The sequence below is a fragment of the Haemorhous mexicanus genome, chromosome 1, assembly GCF_027477595.1.
Source record: "Haemorhous mexicanus isolate bHaeMex1 chromosome 1, bHaeMex1.pri, whole genome shotgun sequence".
NCBI lineage: Eukaryota > Metazoa > Chordata > Aves > Passeriformes > Fringillidae > Haemorhous > Haemorhous mexicanus.
Window position 1 is genome coordinate 61,514,863 of NC_082341.1, and position 20,819 is coordinate 61,535,681.

Below are 20,819 nucleotides of genomic sequence, written 5' to 3' on the forward strand. Positions count from 1 at the left end.
TGAGAACACTGCAAAATGCCAGACAAAATAAATAAATAACCTTAGTTTGTTAATTTCCCTCTTGGTTAATTAACACCTATAAATGACCTTTAGCATTGACAAGTCCAACTTCATCCAGAAAGCCAAGGTTTAAGAATATCTATCCAAATAGGATTGATTACTGATTACAGCATTGTGAGGAGCACAATTCAATCTGATTTTTTTTTTTCTTTAAAGACTGGAACTGCATTCCTGAGTAAGCTGATGTGACTGCCAATGAGGTAAAATGCAGAGAGTCATTACACTATAATGTTGATGTTACCACTTCCACATTTATCTGAAGCACAGAACATATATCATTTTAGACTGAAATTAAACCTTGCCAGAAATAATTTTTCTTTATATTGTTGGAATTAAAAACATATTGAATTGATCCATTAAGAAAATTCTACACTCTCAATCTTTGTGTTTTTCAGACTGTGTTTGCATCCTTAGGCAATGAAACAATTTTTACAATTGTAATAAAACAAGTAAGCGTTGACTTTAAGTTAAGAAAATTGTTGCTTGAATGACTGAATACTTCAGCAAACACAATAAATCCTTCTAAGTTTAACATACAGATAAATCCCATGCTTGAACAGGTACATAAATTTCACAATTTTTCTTATGCAAGTTTTCCTAAACTTATTTCAGTTTTAGTCTTTGCTGAGCATTTATAGAGCAGGTCTGCATATTTAAATTTTAATATTGGTCCATTCAAAAAGCATCTAGCGTTAAGAAGGCAAATTAAAAATCTACCATTAGAAAAAAAAATTATAATATGAAATACAGCAGTAATGTTATTCTCCAGCAAAAAATATAGCTGTAGCACTTCTCTGTATTTCAATGAAGAGAGTACTGATAAAAGAGTCAGGCCCATGAATTTCTTGCTTATTTCTGGACTTATGAGTTTCAGCTTGACAGTGTAATTTGGAAATCATAGATCTCATTGTTTGCTTTCTCCCAGAGAAAGAGGACACCAGCATTATTGAACTATGTTCCCAACAAGAGTGTATCAACATGTTGTACAGGAAAATCTCTAAAATGTTATTTTTATTTGTCTTCAAAGAGCAGCAGAGAGAGACAATGTGCCATTTAAAACTGGTTTCAAACAGTATTTCAAACAATTCTTTTTTAAAGCAGAAAAGCCTGCAGACTTATTTCCTCTCAAGTTTGCAGCAAGAGCAAAAATGATCAATTTAATTTTAATTTTGTTTCAAGTTGTATGCTAATTTCTTTTTTAAATGTTCAAATCTTTAATCTCTCAAATGTAATACATCTTCTTCTCTCGAAGGCTGTTTTAGACTCCCTTTGCCCTCCTTTTGTGTCCTAATGCTACATACCCTAGCTAACATGTAACCATTACTTTCAAGCTTGAGAAAACACAGGAGGATCCTGGAACACAAAGAGGAGGAATGAACTGAGTACTGTCTACCTTCTGCATGGCTAGCTAGCACAAAATATCCCCTACACACAGCAAGTGTCTCATCATATAGAAGTATGCAAATCAATCTCATCCCATGGTAGAAGATAAAGAGACAGTAAGATTCAGACTGAAAATAAAGGTACAGCTAAAACTACATCTTAAAAATGATGACAACTATTTTTTACAGTGCAGTACTCCATTTTATCACTTACTCAGCTGTGAGAGCTGTAAGTGTTTTCCTGGTTTCAGTTCCCAAATTCATCCTTACTGGCCATGTTACATGTTGGCTATGTCTTTATACATGGTTGTTCAGTTCACAGAGACAAAATCTCCACACCAATACTATTGTTGAAATAGTCACATACAAAAAATTTAATATTTACTAAAAGCCTAATAAATCCCCAGAATCTGTTGAATTTAGGTAATGCATGTTACACTCATGCATACTTCCTTATCAGTTTACTACATTAAATAATTTCATTTCAAACACCTGTGTGAATTCTTTATAGTGAGAAGTTGTTCAGAATTCTTAAGAGAAAGATTCTGTTACTAAAGGGCTCATCTTTGTATCAGGTAGAAGAGAAAATAACCATACACCACAAACATTCTGATTCCATTTTACTCTATTATTTTAAAATGCATGTTACAAAGATTAAAATAATAAAAGGCCATCTTAATCCTCATAATAGTACATATCACCTGTCTCTGTCAATGAGACATTTAAAAGCATCTCTTTATTAGAAACACAAATCAATACACTCAGGGGACTGCAATAACTGCTTCAAGCAATTTGTATTATCATTTCACTCTTGATGTTCCTACTCAGAGCAACTTATTATGAATGGCGTGAAAATGGCAACCTGTCACTGTTGATTTTTTTTTCTAAACGTCTTGCAATAATTTTTTCCTTTCTTAATATAATTATCTTCTTACTAAACACAGGTTTAGGTTGTAAGGTACAGCCCACAGCTGAAGTTCTATTTCTTTAAAAATTGAGAGTGCTCCCCAACTTACATTAGAAACATTACTGATTAAGTGAAGAGCTATTTGCTTTGTTTAGAACTGAAAGAATCTTGTACAGAGGGAAGCACTGAAACCTCTGGTATCTTCTTGAAAGAAAAATCTCTTGAAAATGTTTTAATTGCTTGCAAAAATCCCTGAAAGAGTGTTCTGGGTAGTGACTAGGACATTAGGTATCTTGTTCTACCACCACTGGTAGCCTGAATCAACTTTAGTATTCTGTTATAAACACTCCTTAAAACTACTGTCTACCTTTAGCCAAATACTGTACAGTAAAATAATCTGGGGGAAGTGAAAATTAATATTTACCTGTGAGACAGAATTATAAAGGTCTGAAGATGAACACTGATACTTCCAAGACAAATACCCCCATTACTACCTGTAACAATCCTAGCTAAAGGAAAAATAATTTTATTTTCAAAAGTTGACCGTGGCAGACTGTACCAAAATTTAAGGCAGCAGCACACATGAAACATATCACAGTAAAAACTTTTAGATTTTTGGGTTTAGGTACATCTCTTTTTAAGTTTTCTGAGAACAGAATCTGGCAATTCCACAGTAAGACTAACTTACCTTATTTTTTGGATTGGATGTGTTCATTACGCTTCGTGTTTCCTTGCCTGTGTAAATAACAACACCAATTACAGTTCCTGAAAAACAAACAAAACCCAGAGGTGTCAAGTAAATGAGAGAAAATGTTCCCAAATTAAAACTTGCACTAATTTAGTTCCTTAAATAAATCAATTGTATGAAGAAAATCCCAACATTTCTGTATAACCCTGTGAGTGCTGATTTTCATTTTGAAGAATTTTTGAATTATTCAAAATGAAGAATTATTTTAACTTCTGCAATAAACATCCGTAAAGATGATCACATGCTTTCCTTCTTTTTAATGGAAATAATACTTCCAATGGAACTGGTTAGAAACTTGTATTTGAATTTGAAATTTCCTCCAACTGTTTTCAGAAGTTAGGACAGCATAAATAACTGCAGAGTGAATAAAAAATGAGTAAAGTGGTGCTGAACATATCACACCCCAACTGCTTGCTACCTCTGCCATCTATAATGAAGTAAAATCTGGTTCAGCCAATTAATTACTTTGATAGAATGCTATACAGAAATATTATCTTCATTAGCTTACAAACATTTTAATTTTGAAATTATTTTTAGTCAATTTTTACAGCATAGTATAGGAAAATTTGGCTTCAGCATCACTAAATTAATTTTTATATTAAAAAAACCTATTCTTTTATTAATATGTCACATAACACTTTCTAGCATAAAAAACTCCCCTTATTTCTATTACTTCATAAGGTAACCTGAAATGGCTTTATGGCAATACAACCAATAACGTGATTTTTTTGGTGGTCACTATGATATGAAGAAATTATAAACATAACTATTCAAAAACTGCCTACTCAGAAAACTTTAAAAAAAGTAGAAGTGTTACCTGTTTGTCTGACATTAACTTAATTTGTCTTTGGCAATTAGAACCGCAATTAAGATCTGCTACTACTACTCTTGCAGTGTAACAAGTTGTAAAAAATTTAAGAAACTCCCAAAGACAAAAATGATGATAGTGAAAGATGATTGCATTAAAGATGTCTGCATTTACTCAAAAATAAGAATCCTGGTTTAACCCCAGGCAACTAAGTTTTATGCAGCTGTTCACCCACTTCCTCCCCAGAGCACCAACAACAGGATGGTGAGGAGAACAAGGAAAAAAAAATTAAAAAGAAAACAAAACCAACAAAACCAAAAAAATGTCATCACAACTCATGGACTGAGATAAGAATGGTTTAATGATTGAAACAAAGTAAACATAACAACAGTGGTAGTAATACTTGTGATAATATTAATGATTATAAATATTGTAATGAGGAGAAAAAACCCCAAAAAACAAAAATCAAAACCAACCAACCAAACACCAAACCCCACCTCCCCCCAAAAGAAAAAGACCCAAGTGAAGCAAGTGATGCATAGTACCATTACTCATGCCCACTGATTAATGCCCAGGCCACCCCAAAATTCCCTCCAATAGTCACTAATCCATAATTTCTGAACCCTTTCTACTGTCTCCAACCAATGTCCACATATCCCTTTGGGGCACTTTATTTTGGAGTGATCCTGAGCTGACCTGTGTCCAATAGCCAGAACGAATTGGACAATATGCTGCAGGGAATCTCCTCCTGCACACTCCAGCAAGCTCTGCCTTCACAGCTATTTTGTTCAGTAGAAGTTGGGGAGGACTCTATATTCCACATGGCACATTTCTACAAAGCTTTGCCTGGCTGCTGCAGCTCAGAAAAATACTGTCCTACTCATCTCATATTTTGTTCCTTGAAAAGTTGGTTTCAAAGGTGAAAGTCAGATAAATTCCATTTTGACTACTGAACTTAGAGCAGAATTTTGGTTAGATCTGACTAAACTGCTGTTTATAACAAGTTGTTGATCTTAGATTTAAACTTTCTGGCATTAGCACAGTATCAGTGGTAATTAAGTGTTCCTTAGATCTGAAGTAGTTTGGTGTAGGGAACTCCATCTGTAGTTTCATTGTTGTCCCATAGTGGTTGCAGCAGGGACAGTTCTGGTATCCAATAACATGAACTGAATCCAATCTGGGATTTCCAGAAGCACAGCTGCACTGCAAGCCTCAGCTTATTAAAAGCACCAACTCACGTATTTTTATGTACAGGACCTCTGCAAACTGGCTCTCCTACACTGGGCAATCACTGATAGGTATGGGTGGAGTGCTTAATGACAGGGGGAGAAGTTAGGACATACCACTAGAACAAATGTGGACCTAGAAAAAAAAGAAAAGCAGACTTGTGGTAGCCAGGCATACTCTGAATCCAGTGTGTGATCATACCAATTTTGGTATCTCCCAAGCATATATCTTCACTGTGTGAACCATATAAAAACTAGGGTGTGCTCAAATTAATTAAAGTTGTAGGTAGAAGCTGGCAGAAAATACCACTTTTGACAGCTGTGCATTTATATAAATTGTTCTGATTTTATCTAAAGTGACTTTCACAAGACTGACATCTGCCAAAATGATGATGCAATTTCATTAATACAAATCTTCTCTTAATAGGTATCTCAGCAGGTTTCTCAGAAAGCTGCATTATCTTGTTCAGCATTTGAACCACACTGATCATTACCATAAGTGGAGAACAAAAAGCTGAAGTCCATACTGTAGCGGACTTTTTGAGGCTTTTTAAAATTTAACTGCTAACTTTCCTGTCTCCCTTTCTGAAATGAAACCTATCGAAGCTTTCAATAAGCACAAACACCACAGTCATTGATGCCACAAGCACAAGTGATCTGAAAGATAAGTAATTTAATTGAAGATAAACTAAGAGGTTTTCAGAATACTCAGTGGTTTAAGTTACTTGCTAATATTTAGAAGTGTTTCTCCAGGGACAGTAGTTTTGCAAGTTTTCACTAACCAAAATTTCCTTTCCTTCAGGCACTGTTATTAATTCCACAGTGATAATACAGGTATTAAGAATGACAGAGACTCTGTGCCTTACTGTTACTTTTTAAAAACCTGCTAGAATACTGCCTGTAAGCGAAACAGTGAGAATATTTTTTCCTACCTTACTTATTAAAGAATAACTAAAGGATGACTGCATGCTTTGGACTTGAGAAAAAGGCTTTTGATTTCCATCCCTGCCAGAGGCTTCCAGTGTGATCCGGGTACATTAAGCTTTGTCCTTTTTAGGGTTAGGATAAGCATCACAGACACTCAGCAGGTCTCTGTTAGAGCTTTACAGCAAAGGGCAAAAACCCCTGCAGATTGGATATCAGTAAGAATCTCCATTTAGATATCTAAACTATCAGTTTTGAAACTGGGTATATATTTAGGTGTAGTAAAATGGATTCCTCTTCCCCCTCCCATTTAGCTTATTGCTCTTCTATGGGGTAAAGAGACAAACTAAATCCAGGGAAAGTAAATGCCTTCCAAATGTACAAATTTGATTAACCTCACTCTTCTGAACACTATACTTTGATATAAAAAATGACATGGAATAGTTTATTCTTGAGTTGTTTGGAATTACACAATTTTGTTGAATCAATGTTTTGGTTCCCAAAATTCATGAAGAAAACAAAAAAGTCTTAAATTATAGCAAATACTTTTCTTGTCACTTCTACTGCTCTGGCAATAGGTGCTTTTTTTTCTCTGTAGAATCCATTATTGTAGTATTCTGATATTCTCATGAGCTTTGGTAATCTGTATTCAAGATGCAGTTGATAAGATTTCTTGAAACCGTTATACACTTAAATTTACTGTTACTGATCTGTGAAATAATTGATTTGTGGTCTCTCTCTTCTGGAACTATCATGGCATCAGCAACTAGAGCTCAAGTTTTCTGAGGTATTCCCCATATAATTCCCCAAGCACTTTTGCCAGCCTAACCTTGACCCTCTCTATCACCTTGACAAATAGCAATGGCATGTATCCTGGACATAGTGGGCTATCCTACCTGATGCAATGTGGTTTTTGTAATATGTCAAAGAGTACTATCAGGAAATTCAACATCTATTAATCACTGTGAGGAGAACCCCCTCACCCAAAAATTGTTCTGTATGTCCTATATAAAACCATTTTAAAAATTAAATAAGGCTTTGCATCTGCAACTGAGGTACATTTTCCTTTCCTGGGTGTCAGTGATGTAGCTCTCTCCGCTCCTGAGACTGACACCATCAGTCAGTAATATGTCAAGATAATAGTGCTAGGTTGACCCAGAACACTTTGTAACAACCTACAAGGGGTTGGAAAGGGTCTAACAGGGTCCCAATAAGTCACACATTTGCTTAGCTTAGTAACAGATGATGTCTAGGCTGCTTAGAGAGCACTGGAGGGAGCAGCATTTCAAGCTAGACATTATTAAAGACTGTCATACTGAAGAGTCTTAGGGTAAATGAAGGGATGTACAGGAAATATTGCATGGCAGAACTGTACCCTCCACTACCTGGACTCAGGCCTCAAATCCCCTTTCTTGAACCAAAGTGGAATATAATAGAATTATTAGGATTGCACACAGACGTCATAGACTTTTTCAGTGAAAAATGTGTGTAACTGAACTGTGAATCCAGACAGTGAGGACACTGAAATCACATACAAGTGTGGGTGAGGTAGCTGTCTACAGAATAGGAAAACGGCACACTTTCACACACTTCAGGCCGTTTATTCTTCTGTTTTCATGGAATCTTAGTGTCACTTACCTATAGAAGCTGTGCACAAGCATATCCTTCCACTAGATTTTTCAGATATAATTAAGGGCTGTGACTGACTATTAGGGGAGAGAATGCAGAGGCACCTGCAAACTTGTGTAGGCAGAGTCCACCTTTGATATCCTTCCACAGCAGGTTTAAGCAAGTCAGCTTATTTATGTTTATAATGCAGTCAGACAGTGACCAGCATTTTTATTAAGATTTTCAGTTGTCACAAATCTTGGAAATTCAATTATGAAACCTACTTAAAAAAAACCTCAAGCAAATTTAATTAGCTCAGCATCAAGTGTTCTAACTTAGTTATGTCCATTCAACTTGGAACTGAGATGGAAACAACTGAATGATACATCAGTTATCAACCAGATCTAGAACATCTGAATTTTAACAATTTGCTAGATGTTTTACCTTATGGTCTTCCTCATGACTATATGCACAGTGTACCTCTAAGATCTTATAAATGTCTTATTAGATAAGCAACAGACTGAAGGAAATAATTTCCTAGCTTTTGCTGAAGGGCTAATCCTATCAAATGCTAAAATTACATCCACATAGTTTCTGAGTAATTCTTAAGATCTGGATTTTTGCCCTACAGGACAATGAGTACTTACATGAGAGAAGCACACTACCATGGTATTAAATTGCAGTTAATACGTGAAATGAGGTAAGCAAAATGAATGATACACCAAAGGTTGGATATAATTAATGTCACAAAATCAGTTACTGAAGGAAATAATTTTTTTGTCTGGTACCTAAATTCAAGGTAACTTCTGTATGCACACCACGGCACTATTTTTCATTTCTTGATCACATTATTTTTCCCTTCAGAAGGGATTGCAGTCTTGAAGAGCCATTCAATATTTTTTACTTTGTATTGTTCAGTGAGTTTGCCCTTAGTCTGCCTTAAAGTCTTATTCCACTATTAAAAACTATGTCCCATCAAGAGAATTATCTTTTCCTATGTTTCTCCACTGCCATCATTAATAATGAGCTAAAGTCCTTCATAAATAATTAAACTTTCACAAGACCCCTCAGAAGTAAAAACCTCAAACTTATCCTAAGGTATAAATTTTGAGGAGAACTGTTTCCATTAATATAGGTGCCAAATTTAGATAGCAGATCAAGAGCAATCAGTCAATAGCTACACTTCTAAACAAAATCATCTACCATGGAAATGAAAACATGAACAGCTTTCAATTAAAATTCAAATGTACTGATTCAGAATTAAAGAATTTGCAACTGCATACTCTTTGCAGTTTTCTTCCACACATAGATTTGAGGAAAAGGAAACTCAAACCAAGTTTAGACAGCATTGAAATTTATAATTCATGAGAAGCATCTTTTTATACAAACTTAAAGATCTTGGCTACCTAAGTTAAAAACCTAACTGAGGACAACTTTAGGCATCATCCATTTGACCAAACAGTTTTAGAGAGAATAATTTTCCAGTGCAATCAAACCAAAAAACACTAAGAATCAAAGAACATGACTATCTTTTCAGCACTTGGGAAAGGAGTGCTCAGTCACAGACTTCTTTGCTACCTCCTCAGAATTCATCTTTTCCCTACATCCTTCCAGCAGGCTCCTCACTGATGTAAGAAGTCTTCATGGTATGGACTAACTTTACAATTTTGCTGGAGATTCTTTTACTTTCTTCCCATTTCTTGGCTGTTCCCAGTAGTTCCAATTCCCCATCTTAAATCCTAGTTCTCTTTAGAAATCATGCTCTCTCAATTCCTTATTCTCAGTCTTCATGCAGAAGAATAACACAGCCTTTTTCTTACATAGAGCAAAAATGAAAGAAAATAAATTTCTGTTCTAAAAACTAAAAAGTTACAATGGCTTAAAGTCTGAATAGAGCATCTAAGTATTAATGTGTACTCATGTATAATATCTGGGACATACATGAAACAGCCATAATATTTAGATCTCAGTATTTTAAAATTACCTAACTTTGAAACTTATCTACTCTCTCTGAAACTTATCTACTCTCTCTCATTGCCTAATAGAAGATACTAATCACAGAGTATACATAGAAGAAAAACTCCTAAAAAATGCAAAACCACCCTTGCTTTTCAGCAGGGAAAAACATTCACTGTGAATGAATAGAGCACCTTACAACTTAAAGTTTTAATTTAATCAAAAAGGTCAGTGACGTCAGTGGGCTACAAGGGACTGTATTACTGCAAGACCAACATTTAAGTTAAAAAACCCCCAAAGCTATTAAGGAGGATTAAAAATGTATGAAAATATTTTGAGCAGCATGATAAAACAAATGGGAAGGCAGAAAAGCAACAGTTTAATAGCCTGGAAGATAAAAGTATTTTACAATGTGAAATATTAATGGCTTTTGAAAAATAAGGATGCATTTCCTTGGAAGTATTTAGATACATTAGCAGCTTTGTATTGCAGCACTTACCCGAAGCAACAACAGTGCTTGCCCATAATGTATTTTCTATGCTTAGGCTTTCATGAACTGCAGGATCACTGTCTTCCTGTTAATAATAAGAACAGCTAATAAGTGAATCAGCATTACAAGTTAAGAACCATGTCATACCATCTGAATAACTGACACAGGATGCTTGCATCCTTGTATCAATCACTGTATAATAGCATTCATTGCACATACACAGATGCAAAACACTGTCTAAAAAGTGAAATAATGTTTGAAGTTCATATTACTTCTATCCAATCATTCTAAAGGAACTAGTCAAAAGTATTTTAAATGTAACATTTTCTTTCCCTCAGATGTATCAAACTGCAAAACAGTATGTTACAGCATGCAGTTAAAGTGAGTAATGAACACTAACTCCCAAAAATTAACACCCTGTTCTGTATTTGAATCATGTATAATTCATACAGTAAGATATGGTCATCATCATTTTGCACCTGATTAACATCATATAAACTTCAGGGAAAAATATTGCAACTTTTAAAATGAAATGCAGGCTTGTATTATCTTACCACATGCTTAAAAAATATATACTCCTAAGGAAAAAACTTCCAATAGAACACTGCTTCCATGATCACTTTAAACATCCCCTTTTTTCCTCCCCTCTCTCCTCCCAAGCAATAATGATCTGCAGATTGTAAACAGACAATCTCTCATAATCAATTTGGAGCATGTACAGATTTGTTGCTCATTAGCAGCTGTGAAATGTGCTGTTTACAACTAAAGGAAACTTTAGGAGGTAGGATAATCAAGTGTATTTGATCAAATTACAGATTGTCGCTAAACATTTTGCAAGAAAGGGGAGATGACTTATTTATCAAAGTACACAATAAATTCCACATATTGTCAATAATCAAAACCTACACCCATTTTTCATCTCTATTTTGAAACAACCACCAAGCACAGGATGAGCTGCACAGAAATTTCTGTTTCTAAAAAAAGAAAAATCTCCAATTAAACACATAACTTTTTGTGCATAGATCAAGAGATCCCAATATAGCAAGGAAACTGCAGTTCTTACTCTCCTAAGTGAGGAAAAATTGTTATTTATTTAAAAGGCATGGAGAACCATTCTGTCAAAAACAGAGGGGAAGAGAGGGAGATATGGAATTAGCCCTAATAAGAAAACCACCAATTTTGAATCAAGACGTATATTCTGATGATCTTGGGATTAGCTCAGTTTGGCATGGTGCTAATTATGCCAAGGTTATGGCTTCAATCCCCATTAAAAGTCACTCACTAAGATTTGGACTTGATGATCATTGCGTGTCCCTTACAATTCAGAATATTCTGTGAAAAATCATTAATGTTCTATAAGATTAGCCTTAAATTAAGAAAAAGGAGAATTATTTTTTGATTCTTACCTCAGGAATTATTACTGCAAGAATTATTTGTTATACTCCTACATCTTAATGCTTAGATTCCTGGTCTGATTTACAATTGTTCCCAAATTATTTGGGTTCTGTGATTAGTTCTTGTGTTTATTCCAAACAGAAAGTAAAAATAACTGGAAAATGTTAAAACAGAGCAATAAGGGAGGTCAACATAGCTTCTCTACTAGATATGACTAAATAACCCTGACTTCTAATGGAGAATATCACAGACATCTATGAAACAAGCACCTAAAAAGGGAGGATAGGTGCTGCTTATTTTTACCAAAGAAGAAAGAAGTCATAAAGTCAACAAAATTGAAACAACAGGCAATCATTCTTAAATATGTACTTAGCCTGTATAACTTCCTCCAATTTCAATATTCAAAGGTTACACACGTTCAAGGGTGAACTGGGTAAGTTTAGAGAAGGAAAATTCATTGCAAGTTATTTACAGAAAACAGATCTAACTCCGGAAATATCCCACATCTTGTGTTAAGAAACAGGTGGCTCTTTTGAGGAGGAACTACTGTATCCTTACTCTCGTTGCATTCTGCTTCCCAGCACTCTGCTTCTGGCTATTGTCAAGAACAGGATACTAAGCCAGGTAAATCCTTTGTTCTCCCTTATTCTTCAGTTAGCAGATTGTAAGACTGAATTGTGAAACTCTTCCATATTACAAGAAGAAATCAAAAGCCCTGCAATGATTGTGGAGAGCTGACAACAGGGTTAGGAAAAAGTCACTTGTTCAATGTCTAAGACTGCTACAAGATTTAGTGAAATACCTTCTTTTAGGTCATTCAAAATAGGAAAACATCAAATGAGCTCTCTCTGTCCACTCATGCTCATCCACAGAAGGGTCTGCCAATCCCTCATCTTCTGCTCATTTCATTATGATACTTTCATGTCATTATGCCCTCACCTAACATTTTCAGCTTTCTACAGTTCAATCCATTTCCAAAATATTACACCTTCCATGCCCAATCAGATGATGGTTTACCCTTATTTTTCTTTTGTCCTAAGTTACTCAAATGAAAAATACAAGGTGCATTTAAGGGTTATGAGTTTAGCTATTTCACACTATTTTTATTTGTACTTCTAGAGAGATAGAAGGGATGGATGAAGCAGGGAAGGACAAGAACTGCAATTCCTGAGTAAGACCAGACCTGTGTTAAAGGAGATATTACTGCAAATTTTCTGACACTAACAGAACAATGTATGTTTTGGGTTAAATGAAATCCATCACTTTTTCTCATAGCAGAAATTTGACATACAAGGGCTTCTTTGTCCAGCTGACAAAGTTTCCACTTAAGGTCTGCTGGGTTGAATTTCATTTTGCAGCTGTATGTTTCTTGGTCTTTGAGTTCTAAATTAAGTTCATTACCAGAATAGTGGAGTTCAGTATTATATTCAAGCTTCATATTCAGGCTCAGTTTTTTAATCTGTGAGCAGCATTGATCATAGAGGTTTAAATTGTCTATAGTTGCTTTTCAGAAATTAGTCTGTAGCTCTTGCATGTGCAGTGAGAAAGGAAAGATGATCAGTGAAATAAAAATTGAATACAACCCATTTTCAGTCCTTTCATCATTAATTTCATAAAGTCCTTTCATGAATTCATAATACAGCTGACAAAGAACATGACAAATTTCAAGGAGTCATTCTAAAATTTTCAAAGCTATAATTTTTTAGATTTTTTTGTAAATAACAAGTGAGGTCTTTGAGACAAAATCCCTAATCCTTGAGTGAACCAGTGTACAACTTCTATTTGACCTTTTCTATCTCTGTTCCTGAATCACAGGATGCAGTACAACAACCACCATCAACTTTTGTAGGAAAGTGGAATACACATTAATTTACTTGAATCACTGAAAGAGATTCCTTCCCCAACCCAACCCCACAGTTAATTTTTCTGGCTATGTTCCTTTTACTGGCATGTGTTTTGGACAGGGTCAGATTAGGTTCTATACACATTAGCTCCCTAGTCAGGCTGTCTGTATAGTTGTTACTGCTGGCATAAAGGAAGGGGAGTCAAAAGGATTTGCAAAACATAATGCCATTCTCTTCAGAGACAACATAAAAGTAAGCCAGATTGAAGTGAACACAACCATTGCTTCCAAACAGGTAATTCTTTAATAAACACGAATGAAAAAAGTGACTTAATGTTCTCTCTACTAAAATGCAAGGCATATCCAAGAAAACATTGGTATAATTAGCATCAGGCCAGAGATTCTACTCATTAATGAATAAAGCTACACACACCAGGTTTTACATCAGGGTAGGTTTATTTTAAGCATCAAACAAGATGCTATATTGTAAAAAATTATATATATTATACAACATAGTTCTGTACCATATGAAAAGTAAAAGATTATTGAAGTAGTTGAACCAAACTCAATGGCATTTGTTTTCTAAGATTGCTATTAGAATGTAAAAAAATAAGATCTATTGCCAAAGTAAATGAAGAGACTATGGGAACAGAACAGAGCTGCAATATAGAAGAAATAAAAGGAAAATATTCTTAAGGGAATAGTGAAAGTAACCCCCAAATTTAAACAAAAAATAGCCAAAGTTAAAAGCAAGAGAGACTCTCCAAGATCCTATACAGAAGTAAGCAAAAGTTAAATAATACTGGCTATGCCAATACACACTGGTGTAATGCTCTAGAATACTCTTTAGGCTCCAACCAGTAAAAGTTGGGTTAAGAAGTATGGTTACTTTGTATTGTCTTTTAACAGATTTTCAGCATTAAATAAAATTGCTCCCTCATTTATCAAGCCTACAGAGGAGCATCAGACAGAAGAAAAACTCTAGCAGTTATATCTGTTTACATCCTTGTTCTGTACACCACTATTTAAAAATAAGCTCAGCAAAGACATAGATGATGCTCTCAGAACAAATAAAACTATCTCCTAAATCTCCACAAAACACTAATTTAGCTCACCTATTGTTTTTTGATAGTCTGTCTGGTAAATGTGAAAGGAGGAGAGGAATTAATTTATGCCATTATTCAAGGGCCAGACATGATCATGCAAGGACACACACTCCTGACTGCATTTCCAAAATCTATGGTGAACAATGGAAAAACACACCAAAATCTATGGAGAACAATGGAAAACAGCTTCATGTGAAGCTAGCAGATATCACTAGAGTACAGCAAAGCTTTTATGCCTCCTGACATGATTATGCAGGTGTTCTATGAAATATATCTTCTGTCAGCTCCCAGGTTTTTTGTGGATAGATTTGTACTTAGACCTTGCATGCTCATAAAAACTCCAGCACTGAGCTCCCAAGTTTCTGGTTTGTTTTATGGACACATACTTTTTGAAATTATCTAAGTTTGTCTTTTACATTGTTAGTACTCTGTCTCCATAATGGGGGGAAAAAAGAAAAAGAAAAATCAATGTGCTATTACCCTGTCAACCTACCCTTGCAAGAATTCTTTGAACATCAATGCTTAAGTAAAAAAAATGTATGCATTAGCATCACTAAGCACACTAATTTTTTTTGCTTTAACATAAAATAGAAATTAGATGCAAGAACTGATTTATTGTAAGAAGCAAGGGCTCACAGCAAAAGCAGAAAGATAAATCAGTAAACAAGTGTCCTAAAACAGCATTTCACAATGCAGAAGGTACACCACTAACAAAACCCAACCTTTGAAAAATCTCTAGTGTGATTCACTGTGAATCAAATTTGAGGGCAATGCCCTTAGATACTTTAAACTGAACACAGAAGTTCAGTTTAAACTATCCTTGCACTGAAGCACCCAAAAAACCCCGCCATATATGCAATCCTGAAACCACAAAATGCGCCAGTTATTTACACACACGAGGATATTTGAATCATACAGCTCCTATGACATGTACAAACAACCCACAACACAAATTACTGTGATGATTTCCCAATGTCTCAATTACTTATTCCAGAGTTGTTAAAAAGATTCCAAAGAATTCAAGATATATGTAGGAAAGTACACACTTAGCCACTGAGAGAAATAATATGAATTTACAGCTGTTAATAGAAGTTTCATTTGGACAATTGGTCAATACAAGGTTTAAGTAAACACTGTTGGTTACTGCTTTAGAAGGTGTGAACAAACGACATTTACTTTGTAGGCAGCATGGACTATGGAACTGGTATAAATTGGTCTTAGAGAGCCAGCAACTGCAGTATCTCATTCATCAGTGTATTTACAATTGTGAACTGGAATTCCAATTACAAAACAAAATCTATTACCAATTTGAGTCATGGGGAAAAAACCCTTCTCTTTACCTTCCCAGCAGTTAATTCTCTCAAATTATTTTAGAAACAAACCATCAAGAGGAATGAGTCTAACACCGCTGAGTTTGGCTGAAACAAACAGAACAATCACTATATTTGCTAACATAGTGCTACAAAACTGTAAATCTATTTAAAAAAAAAGATTTACTACCTATTAGGACACTGCTTTAAAAGATCAACTTTAGCAGGCCACCTTTTGAAAACAACAGAAACAAGACATAGATATTATTGCATTGTTATTTTCATAATTAGTTTTGAATATAATTATCTGTGTTGAAGAGATTCAATACAAAGCCCCCATGAGTAGCTTTAAGCTTTTTTTACATTTTGAGAAAACTGAACTTTGGAAGTACAGCAGAAATGCTGTTAAACAAGGCACACTTTTATTGCACATAAACTAGCAGATGCATTGTCTCAGGCTACTGCTATTATTCAACTTGTCAGTTTTTGACATATATGAACAATATATCAGATGCCTGGAAACAGTATACTGATCAGAGAGTTTCACATAAAAAGATTAAAGTGATGTCAATCAACAAACATTCAACTCTCCAATTCAGATTTTTCAGATATTCTCTATGCATTAGTTTTCTGCCATACATGTGTTACAGGTTATTTTTTATATGAAGTATTGCCATGGCAGGAACATATGAAAAAATACTGCTGCAAAGCCAAATAAAAATCTGGTATAAAGTTGACACTACATGTAGGACTGAGGTATTAAAGAGGAAAGTAGAACATGTATTTACATGGACTACTTACCCGTGTGAAAGTACCCTCAAAACTGTGGATATCCAGCTGTGGCTTCTGAGCATAAACATAAGCATTGATTGAAAAGAGATCCTGTAAAACAGAATAATGTATTTACTATTACTTAAATATAATCATTTATGTTGAAGACCTGGTAAAGATTCCAGTTTATGACCCCCACCAACCCACCCCAAACTAAGATCACACAACTTTTACCCAACTAAGAAACATGGTGTTATTTTCCAGTACATCTTGCTATATAGAGGAATCCCTTTCAAGTTGATATCCTTAATGTGTTGATAGTTCAAAAACTAAACTGTTTTACATTTATGAGTTAGATATTTTTATCTAATTTCTTTTACCAGCCCCATTTTAATTATTAATAGTGTAATCTTACAATATTTTCCAGGTATTTGTCCTTTTCAAAATAAAGTGGGGGAGGGAGAAGGGTTGATTTGTTTGTTGGTTGGGTTTTTTAATGAAACAGGAAAAAAATATTTTTCCAACAAGGACAAAGCCAACTGAATACAAAAGGCAACAATGAAATGGATTTCAGTTCTCTTGAATGCTCCAGCACCCCAGTGAAAACCCCACAAGAAAACCCTACCAGCTTCAGGAAAGCCTGACTACATCAACAGGGTTACTCAAATCTTTAAACTCAGGGATACATCAAAACTAGTCTGATAAGATTTGGTCTAATATATGTGGTACCACTACTCATGACAGCAAACAATCCACAAATGTTCCTAGCCTAAAACTAAGAAGAACAGGAAACACCTGTCGCAGTGAGGGAGGCTCGGTGACACTTCAATGTGAGAATCAGCAAGCTTCGTTTATTGATTAGAGCATCAGACATTTAAGCACAACACGTAACAAGCTCATGCATATTCTGTAAGCTAAGCAGTCTATTGGTTATTCTTACTTCCTCATTCTTTACAACTTACATCTCCCTTTTCTCATGCTCTGCTCTCGGCTACAGCACCTTTGTTATCATAATACAGCTATACTCAAGGGCACAGCGTCTTCACAAACACCTAAGACAGTATGGTAGCAGCTTCTATGAACAGATGGCAGCATACTATAAACAAAAGAAAAAAAAAACCCTAAGAAATCTGATGATTGTTAGATCTTAAGAGTTGTCCCTAGAGGCCCAGGGAGGTTCACCTTAAAATTCTGAAACAATTATTTCATCAAGTAAAACATCCACCTTCCACAGCAAAAATACTACAGACTAAAACCGCGATAGAAAGGAATTTTTCAATCACAAAAGCAAATTTTTGGTGCTTTTTAGGTGATAAGAACCAACAGCAGCAAAGGGATTTCATGAGCATTCATGCATGAATACACAACGGTCCCATTTCTACTCTGGAGAGAAGCAGATGCTTGATACCAACTCCCAGTCAATCTAGGAATTCCAGCCTCTGATCAAATGCAAGGCTGTACACCTTCCCACTCTGTGTAGCACCTCATTATTTGGGTTATCTCCATTCCTTACTACCAGATGAATCTTGCAAAAGGCTAATCAAACACCATCTCTGGGGACTAAATCACATGGGTACAATACCCTGTTCATGCTAGCTAGAATGTGCTGCCTTTCAAAACAGAATTAATTTTACAGCCTCTTTCATGGACATATAAACGACACCTTGGCTCAAATGCTACTTTGAAAAGTAGGCCATTATTTTTTCCCCATAATTTTCAATGTAAGAATGTTTCACAATTTGAACAGTAAAAAAAATAACTAAAAGTGCAATTGTCTGCCTGTGTTAATGTCTTAAAGCCCAACATATTTATATCCTTTATTATCTCTGATACAATGGCTAGGTTGATAAATATCACTATGCTTTTGCTTTTCGTTATCAAAATGAATGCTTTCTTAAAATCTAGTGTACATTTATGAAATATCTTTGACTTTAGTTTAAAAATGTGTAGCTCTACAAATAATAAATTGTGTTTATATTCTGCAGACAAGAAATCTCTCATAGCTTCCAAAAAACACACACACTTTAAGCATTTCATATGCTTTTTAAAACATGAATGAAATCTCAACACTGAATCTCACAACTTATCTTTATCTTAAACCTCTAGACATTTATTGAAGTCTATCACACAAAGTTCATTCATTGCACTCTTGTTCTTCCAACCTACTTTCAACAAGTTCACGAGAAATAATTCATATGAAACTAATACACATGTGGTGTCCTATATCTTCATCATTCACTTCTCTCCAATCTGTTATCACCTACAATTTAGCTAATCTAAGCTATTATATGCTTTATTATGCAAAGAAAAATAAAGAGTCTCTCAGTAGTGGATAACAGAAGAAAACTAATACCACACACATGCTCATATACACAATAAAAACTGCTAGTGAAATGCGTCAACTTCTCTCTTTTCAAAGAACACCTTACTGGGAAGCAAAATTAAAATAAAAGAAAGTAGGAATATCCACTTTTTTTTAAGTGAATTTGTACAGTAATATATTTTCCTTGGTTCTAATCTATTTTTTTCTACTGTGATCTTCTCCTTTGTTTCATCTCAAATGTAAAAATTTCTGTCTACCTATCTACACTCCTTTGGTGTCTTTTTATGCTTTAGTTCCCCTTTTTTATTTCAGATTTACCACCTAAATTTGTGTTTTCTTTTTTTTTCTTTTTTGAATTTCAACTGTGAAACAAACTTACTTATCTTTGTGAAAAACTGAGATCTGCACATTATTGGCATTTCCCTGAAATGCTACAAGCTAGAACTGGCATAGTGTTCCAGAAGAGCATGGGGGTTTTTTGTAAAATTAAATAAAAACCTATGCTCTGAGTGAAATCTAGGGTGATATCCCATTGGCATTTCATTCATGAGCAGCAGAAAGACATAAAAGCATAATACTTGAGCTCAGTAGATTTCTGAAGTATTTTTTTCACTATTAGGGTAAAGAAAATTGTTAAAGATTCTTATTTGCTGTAGCCAAGTGTTCTGTACTCCAACTGTACACCATTCTCAGGCCAATAAAATATGGTAGTTTTATAATAAAAGGTAAAAAAAGAAAAACTTGAAGAATGACACAGTTACAGAAGACAAATTTCCTATGAACTCCATTCAACAACCAGCAAAGGTTACGGCAATATAGAGATATTTTTTCACTAAGTGCTGCTTTTCCAGTATGAAAGCTCTTAATTTCTCCTCACAATGTCTTGAAAGAAATTGTGAGGGTGACTTTAACAAGGAAATATCACAATTTGTAAGCAACAGTACATGTAAATATAATTTCTGCTCACTAGGCAAGAAAAAATTACCTTGTTCAGTTATGTCATTGCTTTCCCTTATACAAAAGTAGTGGGAAAGGAAATTACCTTAAACAAAGGATTTGATTCTATTATTTTTAGAAAAGGTAGCTACTTTTTATTAATGATTTAACTAATGGGGGATTTGTGAAACTTAGCTTCAGTAAAGACTTATTTTCATATTAATATATTGAACTGCTGATTCACTGAAGCCAAATAGTTTTACTGATACCTTCAATGGAAACAGTATTCTACATCTAAAATTACATCATTTTTAGGATGTAATAAAGTCAAACGATCTCAGTTATTTTCTTACTCAAGACATAAAAAAATCATTTAGGTGGGGATTGTAACAGTTCTAGATTAAAAAAACTACATGAAAGACTTGAATCTCAAGTAAAATAATATTCTTATATAACAATAGATGAGTTTTTCTTAAAAATTAATATGCATTTAATTATCTCATACTTAAAAAAATAATTGAGAAGAATGCATTTCATTCTTCTACTCTGCAAGTCAGAAAATGACTTTGCGATGGTACAATAATGAAAATGCTCTCTTTTGCATTTCACAATTTAAAAATCGCCACAGTTATCAATAACATAGAAAAATCTCCTCTATTAGGTCAAGGGCAACATTTGTTTACCTTACTTAAAGATCATTAAAATACATTCTTAATCATAACATGTAGTTCATTGCAAATAAAATTGCCTTTGGTTCAATAAAACTAATTAAATGTAAATGGTATTGTTTACTGCCGTATGGATCTTCTGATATAAATCAGCAAGTCACCATTTATTGAAAATTACAGTGACCTCATTGCTGTTAATAAATATAGCTGATCACACAGGCTAGAGAAGAATGCCTCAGAACTTGTGTATTGCCAGAACTGTCCCACCTATAACTATGAAACTGCAAGAAACCTAATCCAGGTGTTACCATATTTGCAGCTCAGCCATCATTAAGGGACTTGCTGAAATTTTAATTCT

At 34.5% G+C, this 20,819-nt stretch overlaps 1 protein-coding gene across 3 annotated transcripts in view; it reads right to left on the reverse strand.

Moving 5' to 3' along the window:
- Positions 1-20,819, reverse strand: part of ATP9B (ATPase phospholipid transporting 9B (putative)) — a 153,370-nt gene that overhangs the window by 66,851 nt on the left and 65,700 nt on the right. For all 3 annotated transcript variants that reach the window (XM_059851270.1, XM_059851261.1, XM_059851279.1), the window contains exons 9-11: positions 16,565-16,645; positions 10,119-10,194; positions 3,038-3,114 (exon numbers count right to left, since the gene is read on the reverse strand). In XM_059851270.1, coding sequence (XP_059707253.1) covers positions 3,038-3,114; positions 10,119-10,194; positions 16,565-16,645 — 234 coding nt within the window. The remainder of the gene's footprint in view (positions 1-3,037; positions 3,115-10,118; positions 10,195-16,564; positions 16,646-20,819) is intronic.